General features: G+C 38.9%; 1 protein-coding gene across 1 annotated transcript in view; it reads left to right on the top strand.

Moving 5' to 3' along the window:
• LOC310632508 (nebulin-like) overlaps nucleotides 1–12,504 on the top strand; it is a gene marked incomplete at its 3' end in the record, with an annotated part of 30,204 nt that overhangs the window by 16,589 nt on the left and 1,111 nt on the right. The window contains exons 11-18 of the mRNA XM_083349738.1: nucleotides 2,154–2,255; nucleotides 2,398–2,505; nucleotides 4,235–4,351; nucleotides 6,439–6,540; nucleotides 6,628–6,735; nucleotides 6,811–6,915; nucleotides 9,218–9,316; nucleotides 11,162–11,266. Coding sequence (XP_083205864.1) covers nucleotides 2,154–2,255; nucleotides 2,398–2,505; nucleotides 4,235–4,351; nucleotides 6,439–6,540; nucleotides 6,628–6,735; nucleotides 6,811–6,915; nucleotides 9,218–9,316; nucleotides 11,162–11,266 — 846 coding nt within the window. The remainder of the gene's footprint in view (nucleotides 1–2,153; nucleotides 2,256–2,397; nucleotides 2,506–4,234; nucleotides 4,352–6,438; nucleotides 6,541–6,627; nucleotides 6,736–6,810; nucleotides 6,916–9,217; nucleotides 9,317–11,161; nucleotides 11,267–12,504) is intronic.

Below are 12,504 nucleotides of genomic sequence, written 5' to 3'. Positions count from 1 at the left end.
GTTCTATGATTTAAGATCCACCACTGAAATATAAGTGTGGCAGGACTTCAGTGAAGAACTGAAGGCTGTGTGTGTAAACTTTACAAAAAGAGGCAATCCTGCCTGCAACCTTGCAGTCCTGTGGTGATTTATAAATTTATGTTAGAATTGGCTGGAGGGCCAATGCTGAGATTTTACTGTGTTGTGTGGAGTAAGGCAGTTGACCTTAATGGAAAATGCAGGAACTGTTACAGAAGCAAGAGGAGCTGATTATTTTTTTAAGTCCAGAAAAGAAAGATAACATTTGGATGAAGCTCAAGGAGATAACTCCCTAATTCACTGGTGGTGGTGTGGTGGTGGTGGTGGAGAAGGAGGAGGAGAAACATCACAATCAGACTTGCAAGACCCTGCTATTATAGCTAATCTCAATTAGAGTATTGAGATGTCAATTCCTTCCTGTCTGAAATGGTATAGGGCAGAGGTCTTCAAACTCGGCCCTTTTATGACTCATGGACTTCAACTCCCAGAATTTCTCAGCCAGGCACACTGGCTGAGGAATTCTGGGAGCTGAAGTCCATGAGTCATAAAAGGGCCGAGTTTGAAGACCCCTGGTATAGGGTTTCCTGCCTGAGCAGGGGGTTGGACTAGATGACCTCCAAGGTCTCTTCCAACTTTACTATTATGATTATGATTTGCTGGTCTGATCTACCCAGTGGGGCTGACCTACAGTATACTGGATCATTTATTAGAACGTCTATGTAGTCCAGATAATACCAAGCATGGGGCTGCCCCGGATTCCACAGACTGTTCAAGAGGTCTTTCTATTGTGGCAAACCAAGAATGGTGGTTTTAGCCTACTGTCTCTGGCAACTACTTCACAGCTCCACCTTTCTAGTGGCTGAGCACAGAGGTTCAGCATTCTTAATTCTTGCTTCCCATCCATTCTAAGATGGCAGCTACTCCAATGGTTTAAGCATTGTTTCTTCCATATTTTTCTTCATGTGGAAATTTACACATATAGAATCGGTTTAGCAAGTTATCGTTTGTGTATACCTTATCCTAGATTTGTTTAATAGGGCAACATCCTTGTGTTTTTTTTGCGGGGGGGGGGGTGGCCTTTATACTTTGGCCTAGGTATGGTGAAGGTATTTCTTGTACTTTTAATTGTTGAAATTTTTCCTGGCACATTTTGTGTAACTAATTTTTGTTTGTGTTTGAACTAGAGTAATTCATTTATAGAAAGAGCCTTCAAAGACACTTTGTTTTAGTGAGGCTGAAATAAATTCCCCTTTCTAATTTTAGATTATCTTTTCTCATTCCATGTAAAATAATGCCGGATAAGATTTTTTTTTAAAATTGATGGGTGAGCAATAGGCATTTAGCACAATGAGATCCATGAAGCATGACTCATAAACTTGATATTTAGATATATTTAGATTTTATTTATTATTAATGTATTCATAATTTATTACCCAATCATAAATTTAAACTTACTAAATTCAGTGCTATATTTTTAATGGAATGCTATATGACCTTTTTCCCTGCATTAGTTATATTTGACATCAGTAAGCATGTAGGAGATAGGTACCAAATTGATTTATCTGGGAAGATTTTCCATAATGGATACACTGAGAGCTTCTGCTCTGGAGACAAATTCCTTTTGTGTCTAATGACACTTGGTGAAATAAGGTTGTTCTATTCTATTCTGTTCTGTTCTGTTCCGTTCCATTTTTATGAACCTGTAATTCTTTAATTCAGGATAGAGTCAGGGCAACTGGATGGAGCCAAGCGTTGATTGGCTGGATGCCCTCCCTGACACCATACAGAGTTCACAGTGGATATTTCTTTTTGTTCCCCAGGAGAGAAATATCTGCTACTACCTAGGATTGAATTCTCAACCTTCTGAGTGGGAGCAAATGTCTTCATCTCTAGGCCACCACAACATTCTATTCTGTTCTGTTCTGTTCTGTTCTGTTCTGTTCTGTTCTTCTGAGAATGGTTTTGAAAGTTATAGAGCAATTACTTTTTATTCAAACATTTTTAAAACAGAAGAGTCTAAAAACTAAAGTGCAATAAATAGTTTACTTTCAGCTGGAAAGCAAATCCAATTTAATATATTTCTCTTTCTTAAGTAGTTTATCTAAAGCCCAATATTTATATCTTGTTTGTTATAGCACAACTATCATGAAGACTATAAAAAGAAGAAGGGCAAATGGAGCCAAACACCATGCTATGATGTTGCAGTTGCCAAAATGAACTCTGACAACTTGAGCCAGGTAAGAAGGAATAACCAAGTGCCATTTTGTGTTTGCTTTTTTTTCTCCCTCTCTCTCTTCCCCTATTTTATACTGACTGCTTGACTTTCTAATAAAATTCCAATTTTGAGCTGTACATTCTTGCACTTTCTGTTGTTTGCAGAGAAAATATCAGGAGGAGTGGGAATCTAAGAAAGACCAAATCTACTTCATGCAGACAGAAACACCAGAGTATGCAGTTAATAAGTGTGCTGGAGTTGCTGCCAGTAAGGTATGGGAATAGGTCTAGCTATAGCTATGTGTTTAAATTGAGCCCATTGCAGAGGCTGTAGAGATGGAGGTCAAGGATATGAAGGGAGCATGCGCAGAAAACTGCCTGCCTTAGTATCCTGTTATCCGCATGTCTATGAGCTCATTCCAATTAGCACTGCCAAGGACTGCCAAGAACCAGCTAGATAAGAGAGACTCTGCCCTGGCTGGGATGTTCAGATGTTCTCTAAGATTGACTAGGGAGTACACCAATAAACAATGCTTTTGCTGTGCATTATTTATTTATTTATTTAGTTACATTTATATACCGCCCTTTCCCTGAGGACTCAGGGCGGTTTACAGGGAATTAAAAAATCCACCATACAAAAGTTAAAAAACCAAATTAAAAAATATTAAATTGACCCTGTACACTTCAAACTCCAATTAAAAATTTCTCCTCAGCCTGGGCCCGTGAGCTCAAAGAGCTTGTTAATCTGCTTGTTAATCTGTATAAAGACAATAAACTCTGCGTAGGCAGCCAGACATTTTGGACACCCTGCGATGACTGGTCTCTGAATCCCACAGCCACCAGGCGATGTTGCGACTCATAATGTGCTTAGAATCTTCTGATCATTTGATTTTACATGCAAGGAAAATCCCATCCAAAACAGGGCTGGTTCAGCTGAGTTGGATTGAAGGCATTTCTGTGTAAATTGAAAATGTATCATAGATAGCAATGTCTGTCGGAGGGGTCAAGAAGTGAAGATGGCCCTGAACAAAGCCCCTGTGTGTGCTTGTGACATTAACACATGTACATTAACACATGGGTCTTTGTTCATATGGTCACAGCTGGAATTGTACTCTTTTTGACCCGCTCTGATGGAATATTCTGCTCATTTATATGGCTGGTGTTCCATATATATTGTGCAGCCTCATCTCGCTATGGTGGTCAAGGAAAGTTTAATGTGTAGCACCATTAAGTGAGACCTGGGTGCATCTATTAGGTTTCGGCATTGTTCAAGAAAATGTTAGCTTAACAAGGGAGTTCTGCATAAACTGAATTCCTTTGTTCCTTATGTTGGTGATCCAGTGGAAACTTTTGTTGGTGGAAGAGAGAACTTTCATTCTGTTTTCCACCTTAATGACAACCCTACTTTTCTAGGAGGCAAAAGAGGCCATATAGAAAATGATGAAAATTGTCTTCCTCTTTTCTGCTGGTGTGTGTGTGTGTGTGTGTGTGTGTGTGTGTTTGTGCGTGTCCCCCAATAGTATAAAACTGTGCTAACAAATAGACTTGGATCCAAGCTTTCTGAGAACACAATGTCCTTCACTTCATTTTTGAGTGCATTACTGTCTTTCTCAGATTTAGTAATACAAGGTTAGCAGAAGAGATAATAGAAGTCGAAAAGGAATTTTGCTAACAAAAAAGGTACTTTCTTTAACCCTCGAAAGCACAATACATTCCAGTTATATTTCAACAGCTTATCAGCAATGGCTTTTTTTGACTATGGAACAATTGCCAAGTACGAGGTACAAATAGCATTTTCCAGTTGAACCTGTTTTCCTAATTGACGAGATGGCATCTATTAAGAGCCTGAAATGTGTTTGATTTAGAATAGTACATGAATGTTTCCAATGTTTTTTTAAAAAAATCTTTGCACTAAAAGCCCAAATAAAAAGGTTCCCAAGGTACACCAAAATCTTATTGTAAAATTGGAAAACATTAAAATCTTTTCCTTTAATTCTTCTAGGTGAAATACAAGGAAGATTATGAAAAAGCCAAAGGTTCAGCAGATTATAATGTGCTTCCAGCAACTGAGAATCCGATGCTCAGGCATCTAAAAGCTGTTGCAAATAATGTAAACGATGTAAGTATGCAATTTGTTTTCCAGGGGATGGATTTGACAAAACAGAGTTTCAACAATTCATCATTATTTGTTATTTAAAATTAGGCTTCTCTACTACTGTAATAGATTTGTTGGGTAACCCCTTCTCTTGTTATGAGAATGCAAAATGTAAATGGCAAATTGGTTAGATCAGCGTAGACTATAAAACATCCTTTGAGTAGAATGTTCCTTTTTTCATATTTTTTCAGTTGCTATCACTGGAGGACAAGATACATGATCTTGTTTGAGGATAGTAAGCTTATAGTTTGTTTACTTCAAACACATGGTGCTTACCACAGGATCCCAAAGTGTAATATCTATGAAAAATATCTTGCTCTCTATTCCATTTGTGTTGTAAGAGCTACCAGTTCTGTGCATCTTCTAATTTTGGACAATGGCTGCACAGGTAGACTTCATATAAAGCTTTCTCCTTCGTTGCATCCATGTTGTAAATCTTCTTTCAAAGTGTCTCACTTCCCCAGGTATATCATCAGCCAAGTCAGTAAGTGAAGAAGGGATTACATTTTGCTTCGCAGCATGTGTGACTTTGAGACGGCGTAAAGCGAATGTGTCTCAGGCTGCTCTGTTGTTGTTTTTTAACCTTAGATTTTAGGAAGAGGTGTTTGGGGAATTTATTTTTAAAATTATCTATATTTTAGGTATCAAACTACAGATTCCATATCCCCCCTTAATTAGCAGGCACCTGTATCCAGGGATGATAGTAATTTGAAGACTACACAGGGATATAATGCTGGCCTTCTAACAATGCAAGAGCCAACCAAATTTAAGCAGGATGTGTATACAAGTTACAACACCATACACAAATTTGCCTTACACAAGGCAAATTTATACATTGGGAATCTGGTTTCTGGGACTTAAACAGTAACCAAATAACAATCGTATTGTTCAAGTATTTAAACTGGTTAGTGGTTGGGGACAAAAATTAGAGGATGTGTTCCTAGAAAGCTTTTTCACTGTATTTTTAAAAGTCTATATTTAGTAATTATTCTTGTACACTTAGTCCTCCACCTATTGCCGCAACTGAACCCAAAGGTTCTGTTGCTAAGTGAGAAATTTGTTAAGTGAGTTTCGCTGCATTTTTCAACCTATCTTGCAACAGTTGCTAAGTGAATCACTGCAGCTGTTAAGTTAGTAACACGGTTGTTAAGTGAATATAACTTCCCCATTGACTTTGCTTGCCAGAAGGTCACAAAAGGTGATCACATGGCCCCCCCGGACACGGCAACTGTCATAAATACGAACCAGTTGCCAAGCATCCTAATTTTAATAACGTGACCATGAGGATGCTGCAACAGTTGTAAGTGTGAAAAACGGTCGTAGCTCACTTTTTCCAGTGCCATTGTAAACTTCAAACAGTCACTAACTAAACTGCTGTAAGTCAAGGACTACCTGTGTTTCATCTTATTTTTTTCTCTTTTCTTCCTTTTGTGTTGTATTATTTTTATAACAATTTTTTTTAAAAAAAGAAGAGTAGTAAAGAGCCTTGCAAAGTTTAGGTGATGGAATAAAAAAAGAAATCTCAGAGCTTACACCAGACATGTCAAACTCGCGACATCACGTGACGTCGCGCGACGTATCGGAACTTTTTCCCCATTGCTGGCAATGGGGTGGGCGCGGTTTGACCGGCAGTTTGACACCCCTGGCTTATGCCATTCTGATGTTATGTCGGGTTCAGATGCATTGCAGCTCTGAGTTAAAAACAAAATAAAGTTGGGGGGGGGGAGGAGACATATGGAAGAAGAGGTTTTCCTTTGATTAGAAGATGCAACTGTACAGAAGTCTTGTCTACCCTTGTAGAAAAGAGGATGCTGGTTCTCTCTTTTGATCCAGAAAGGCTTTGCTTTCAGAGTGTTCATAACCTGGATAAGATAAGTAATGAACAATAAAGATTTTCATTCTAGACCAGCTTGCTTCATTTTTTTGAAGACAACACAGGTTTGATGGCATCAACAGCAGCAGCAGAAGAGGTTTTTTTTTTCTGGATTCCCCTTACGTTAATACTTCTATACTACTTTATATTCTTTTTTCTTTCTTTTTTTTCCTGGCAGAGATTATATAAGGAAGCCTACGAGAAAGCCAAAGCGAAAAGCATTAACTACTGTGAGACTCCAAAGTACAAAATCGACAATGTCCTCAAAGACTTTAGTGATGTAAGTGTGATAGAAGTAGTTCTTTAATGTGTTCCAGAGAGAGTTGTGCAGTTTCTTGTAAAAAAACTGGTGGCATTCTTTTTCCAGGTCAAATACAAAGAGCCTTACATAGCCAATGTCTTGGGCCGGTACATAGGCACCTATGAGGACCCCTATCAGATACATTGCATGAAGGTTGGCGCTATGACGAGCAACGTGAGTATGAGTTCTATCTCCCCAATCTGGCTTTGCTGATTTGTTGCGGTTACTGATCCCTTATTGTTTCTCTAGAAAAACTACAAAGCCGACTACGAAGAGGAAAAGGCTAACTGCTACTTCCCCCAGACCTTGACTCAAGAATATGAAGTCCAGAAGAAGCTGGACAAGTGCAAAGACGTAAGAGCTACCGTGAAATCTTGTATTTGTGTATGGCTCAGAACCTCAGATTGTGTCTGTCTGTGTGTGTGTGGGGGGGGGGGGAAGCGTGCCTTTTGAAACTTGTTTAAAGCAATTTGAATGCCCACATTACAAAATGAGTTTTGAAGATAGACAAATACTGCACCCACATAAGAAAACACAGACATAAATCTGACTATTTGTAGCTCAGGGTTGAAATGAGGGGGCCCCTGGTGCTCTGGTGTTTTCTGGAAGACATTTCATTATCCAAACTAGGTAACATCAGCAGGGCTAGCACTAGTTTGGGTAATGAAACATCTGCCAGAAAGCAAGCAAGCTCAGAGAGCACCAAGGACCCCTTACTGTAAATCTGACTACTGGTTGAGTCGTGTTTTTTAATGTTTCACAGAAGTGGAAAAAAGCTATCTTCTGCTTTCTATTTAAGAGTCTTGGTCTATGTTGACTTAGGATCACACCACTGAGTCCCATTATTCCAACAGGCATACTGAAGAACTGGGATTTTTAATAAAGGAGAGAAATGAGAAAAAGCCATTGAATCAAACTCTTTATCGCCTATGCTTCCTGCTTGATTTTAGCTGAAAACTGCAACCTGCAGAGGTTCCTTTGTATCAATTAAAAAAAAAATCATTTGCATGTAATGTGTAGTTTGTCCTTGAGTGGCATCATTCTAACATCTTACATCATCACATTAATTTACAGGAAGCTCATGACATCTAGTGGTTAACATGTGTTTGGATCACATAATTTCTCAAGCAAAACCTTATATAAATTCAGTTTACTTTCTGTAGAATTGGACATGGTGATGGAAATAATAACTTGTATCTTTAATACTGTGCGCACTCACTCACTCACTCACTCACTCACTCACTCACTCACTCACATAAGTGACAATATGTATGGGCTGGATCAAGAATAGTTCACATTACTGAATAGTAAATAAGCTATTCAACACCTCCTTAACTGAGCATCTCATATCTTTTGATCTTTCCATGACTATAATAGGCTGAAAGCTTTTCAGAATTGCAGGAAATACAGGTAGTCCTTGATTTAGGACTACAATTGAGCCCAAAATTTCTGTTGTTAAGTAAGAGATTTGTTAAGTGGATTTTGCCCTATTTTATGACCTTTATAGCAACATTTGTTAAGTGAATCTCTGCAGTTGATAAGTTACTAACATGATTGTTAAGTGAATCTGGCTTCCCCATCGATTTTGCTTGTCAGAAGGTTGCAAAAGGTGACACAGGAACTGTCACAAATATGAACCAGCTGCCAAGGATTTGAATTTTGATCACATGATCACGGGGATGCTACAAAGGTTGTTAAGTGTGACAAGTGGTCATGTCACTTTTTTCAGTGCCACTGCAACTTTGAACAGTCACTAAGTGAACCGTTGTAAGTTGAGGACGACTTGTAATACATTTCAATTTAGCTCGTGCTACTGTATTTATAGCATATTTCTATTTGCACAATAGCCTTAGCCTTACCAAGGTAGAGCTCATTGTACCCTGCAAAATAAGCCATGGCTGATGATGATAGAGCCTTGGTGGAGCAGTGGGCTAATGCCTCCTTAAGTAACACCAGCTGCCTGCAATTAGTGCAGGTTCGCATCCCACCAGGCTCAAGGTTGACTCAGCCTTCCATCCTTCAGAGGTAGGTAAAATGAGGACCCAGATTGTTGGGGGCAATTAAGCTGACTTTGTAATAATGCCGCTTAGGGTGTGTGTGAAAGCCCTAATAAGCAGGCATATACATAGAATGAAGGCTACTGCTAAGCTTGTAAGCCGCCCTGAGTCTTCGGAGAAGGGCGGGATATAAATGGAATTAAAATAAATAAAATATCTAGTCTGGTAACAAAACGATCAGAAACCAAATTGACACGAGCTTGGAGAGCAAACCACTGCCAAAAGCCATGGCTGAGTTTGCAAAAAAGGTAAGATGCCTTAATTATAGCCAGAAGTGGGGCATTTGTACATGACATACCTAGTTATGCCAGAATTATAAACATCTGGCTAGCAAACCTATGGCTAGCTTCTGGTTTGGCAGTCGTTATCAGCCTGGACAATGAAAGGGATTCAGAAGTAGTCCCAAGACAAAGAGCACTGATTTCCCCCCACTGTTATTTCTGCCCTTGATTAATCTTAATGTGTGTTGAGAGAATGTATTCTAGATGCAACAGATATACTGTATTAAAATCTGCTATCATTCCAGATACAAAACATACCATGAAGACCACAGTACTGCAGCCTGAATGTTCATTATGCTTTGCTTTCACTTCACCCAGGTTGTCTATAAGAAGCCTCCAGATCAGATTAAGTTCACTCAGGCGGTGGATTCTCCTGTTTTGGTACAAGCACGGATTAATACCAAGCAGTTAAGCGATGTAAGTAGCCTGCAAGTTAAAGAATGAGTTCCTGTCTGGTTTCATACTTCAGGAAGCTTTGTGTGATAAAATGTTTCCAGTCATAATGGTGCATATTTAACAATGAAAGATATCACTGTGCTTACATGAAAATGGGCCTTGGTGGAGCAGTGGGCTAATCCTCCTTAAGTAACACCAGCTGCCTGCAATTAGTGCAGGTTCGCATCCCACCAGGCTCAAGGTTGACTCAGCCTTCCATCCTTCCGAGGTAGGTAAAATGAGGACCCAGATTGTTGGGGGCAATTAAGCTGACTTTGTAATAATGCCACCTTGGGGGGGGGGCGAAAGCCCTAACAAGCAGGCATATACATAGAATGAAGGCTATTGCTAAGCACATTGATTTGTGCTTAGATTGTAAGCCGCCCTGAGTCTTTGTAGAAGGGCTGGATATAAATGGGATTTAAAAAAAAAATGAAAGGGCAAATGAAAAACTCACAGCTGACCAAGAAAAACATATATATTCTATTGATTTAAGCATGATATAGTAGATTATTGCCTATTGAATAAGCAACAGTTAGTTTCCAACAGAGGTTTTGGGACTACGTCATTTTAGGAATCTGATATTGTGGAGAAGGATATAGGAAGAAATTGATGGAGTTAGGTCTAGGAAGAATCTCTCTCTCCACTTATCCAGGCATATTTTTTCAATATGGCGGTTGTTTACTTTCATGTTTTAAGTCCTATGGTAAAAAAAACCCTTAAAGCACAAAAGCCCGCTTTTACAGACATTGTATTACTATGTTTACCAATTACAGTATAGTAAACTGAAAGGTGGAGCCAGATTTCTAGCAGTAAAACCGGAGTTTCTTTTTCTTCCTTCTCCTCTGATTTTGAGAGGGAGTGATGAGACCACTAGGGGAATAAAATTGGCTTCTTCCCATTATATCTGCATATACGATTTCTATTAACAGAACAGAAAGTAAGCTAAATCTCACACAGATAAGATATCAAAGTAAAGGGGGTGTCATGCGTTTGATTCCAGCAAACAGTCTTAATGATTGGGTGGTTATTGTTATGTATTTATATTTTATATTTATTAAATTTTTATACCGCCCTTCTCCCGAAGGACTCAGGGCGGTGTACAGGGCAATAAACATTAAAAAACAAAGTACAAAAGTTAAAAACAATTAAATGATTTATGCCCGATATATACAATAGTTAAAACCATATTAAAACCCAACACCAACCCCATCAGACCAGGCCGGCTTGCTCAAATAAATATGCCTTTGAATCAGGTTTTTTTGAATCCCGGTGACTGCTTGGACTAATTCCTCCAGTTTTCTTGGCAATATTTTCAGAAGTAGTTTGTGCCTATGTCCTTCTTATGGTTGAGAGAAAGAGAGTGACTGGCTCACAGTCATAGCTGGCTTTGAGACTAAGGCAGGATTAGAACTCACAGTCTCCTGCTTTCTACCCTGATGCCTTAAACCATTGCACTAAACTGTCTCATATCTTAATGATAGCATGCCCAAATACCACCCTGAAATTTCTCTATACCCTGAAAGTTTTATCAATCTCTTACCATTCTTAATGAGGAAGCTGCATCATAGGAAAGCAAGCAAACTGTTTTGTCTGGATGCAAGGCATATGTCATTCCAGATGATTTATACTGATCCATTCTATAGATGCACATCCTTATGTTGTTGAACCAAATGGTTAACTATGGTTTGCTTTTGAAATATTTGAACTGAAACATTTGAATCCGTTGTCTTGTTCAGATGTAAATGTTAGCAATGAATGGTACTGTTGTAATTCAAGTTTTTCTGCATTATCCCATTTTATGACATTGCTTATTCTGCATTTCAGATGAATTACAAAGCCAAACATGAGGCAGAAAAATCCAGATGCTCCATACCTCCAGATACTCCTTTCCTTCTCCAGTCCAGAGTCAATGCTTATAATATCAGTGATGTATGTATTATGGACAACTGTTCTTGTGTTCAATTTCATAATTAATAATAATATTGCTACTATGTTAATGACTATAATATCAATAAGGTAAAAGCCAATAGATGATAGATAGATAGATAGATAGATAGATAGATAGATAGATAGATAGATGATACAGATAGAAGTAGATGTAGCTAGCTAGCTAGAGATAAAGAAGTAGAGATATAGATATACAGTAGATAGACAGATAGACAGACAGACAGACAGACAGACAGACAGACAGACAGACAGACAGATAGATAGATGGTTTAGACTACCTATATTCTAAAGGAGGCAAATGTAAATGAAGAAAGCCCAAAAGCATGGGAGAAAGGGAAGGACACAAATCTAGTGTTTATTAGAGAAATAACTTTTTAAAAATTGAAAGCAAGAGGAAGTAACAATGGGTACTTCCAGATGTGGTTACTGTGGCGTAGCTACTCTCCCCTATTGGCAGAATTCAATGGATGAGCAGAGGTTTTCATCTTCTATTTATCATTGTTGTAGTTCCCCCTTCCTAACCCCACTGCTTGTTTCTTTTTTTATTTACCATGAAAAATCCCCTAAGGAAGGATGGTGGCATACCTGGGCAATATCTTTGACTTTATGTGCACTAGATACCCTGCATCTGGATGGCATCTTAGGGAGAATTATTATAAGACAGTAAGGAACAGAAGAAATCCCTAAAAGGGGAAAAATTAAATGACTTAATGGGAAAGAGAGAGAAGCAGGCAAAAGGAGTGGAGGCGTGCTGCTTAAGAAAAGGCTGAGTGGGGAAGTGACTGAAAGGTGGAATGACTCAAACAAAAGATTCAGTAGAAAGAAAGAAAGGAAATAGTATAGCATGAAACAAAGGAAAGAGATAAAGAGAAATGTGTACCAATGGATAAGAAACAAGAAGAACAGTGTGTGGATAACTCAACACTGTTAATGGAATGAAATTTTGGATACAACTACCACTGAATTAATATATAAAGGTAAAGGTAAAGGTTCCCCCGCACGTGCGTGCTAGTCGTTTCCAACTCTAGGGGCCGGTGCTCATCTCCGTTTCAAAGCCGAAGAGCCAGCACTTGTCCGAGGACGTCTCCGTGGTCATGTGGCTGGCATGACTAGACGCCAAAGGCGCACAGAACACTGTTACCTTCCCACCGTAGTGGTCCCTATTTTTCTGCTTGCATTTTTTACGTGCTTTCAAACTGCTAGGTTGGCAGAAGCTGGGA

This window comes from Vipera ursinii, assembly GCF_947247035.1.
Source record: "Vipera ursinii genome assembly, chromosome: 1".
NCBI classification, from domain to species: Eukaryota; Metazoa; Chordata; class Lepidosauria; order Squamata; family Viperidae; genus Vipera; species Vipera ursinii.
The sequence above is the reverse complement of the archived record's forward strand: the minus strand, read 5'-3'. Positions and strand labels throughout refer to the sequence as shown.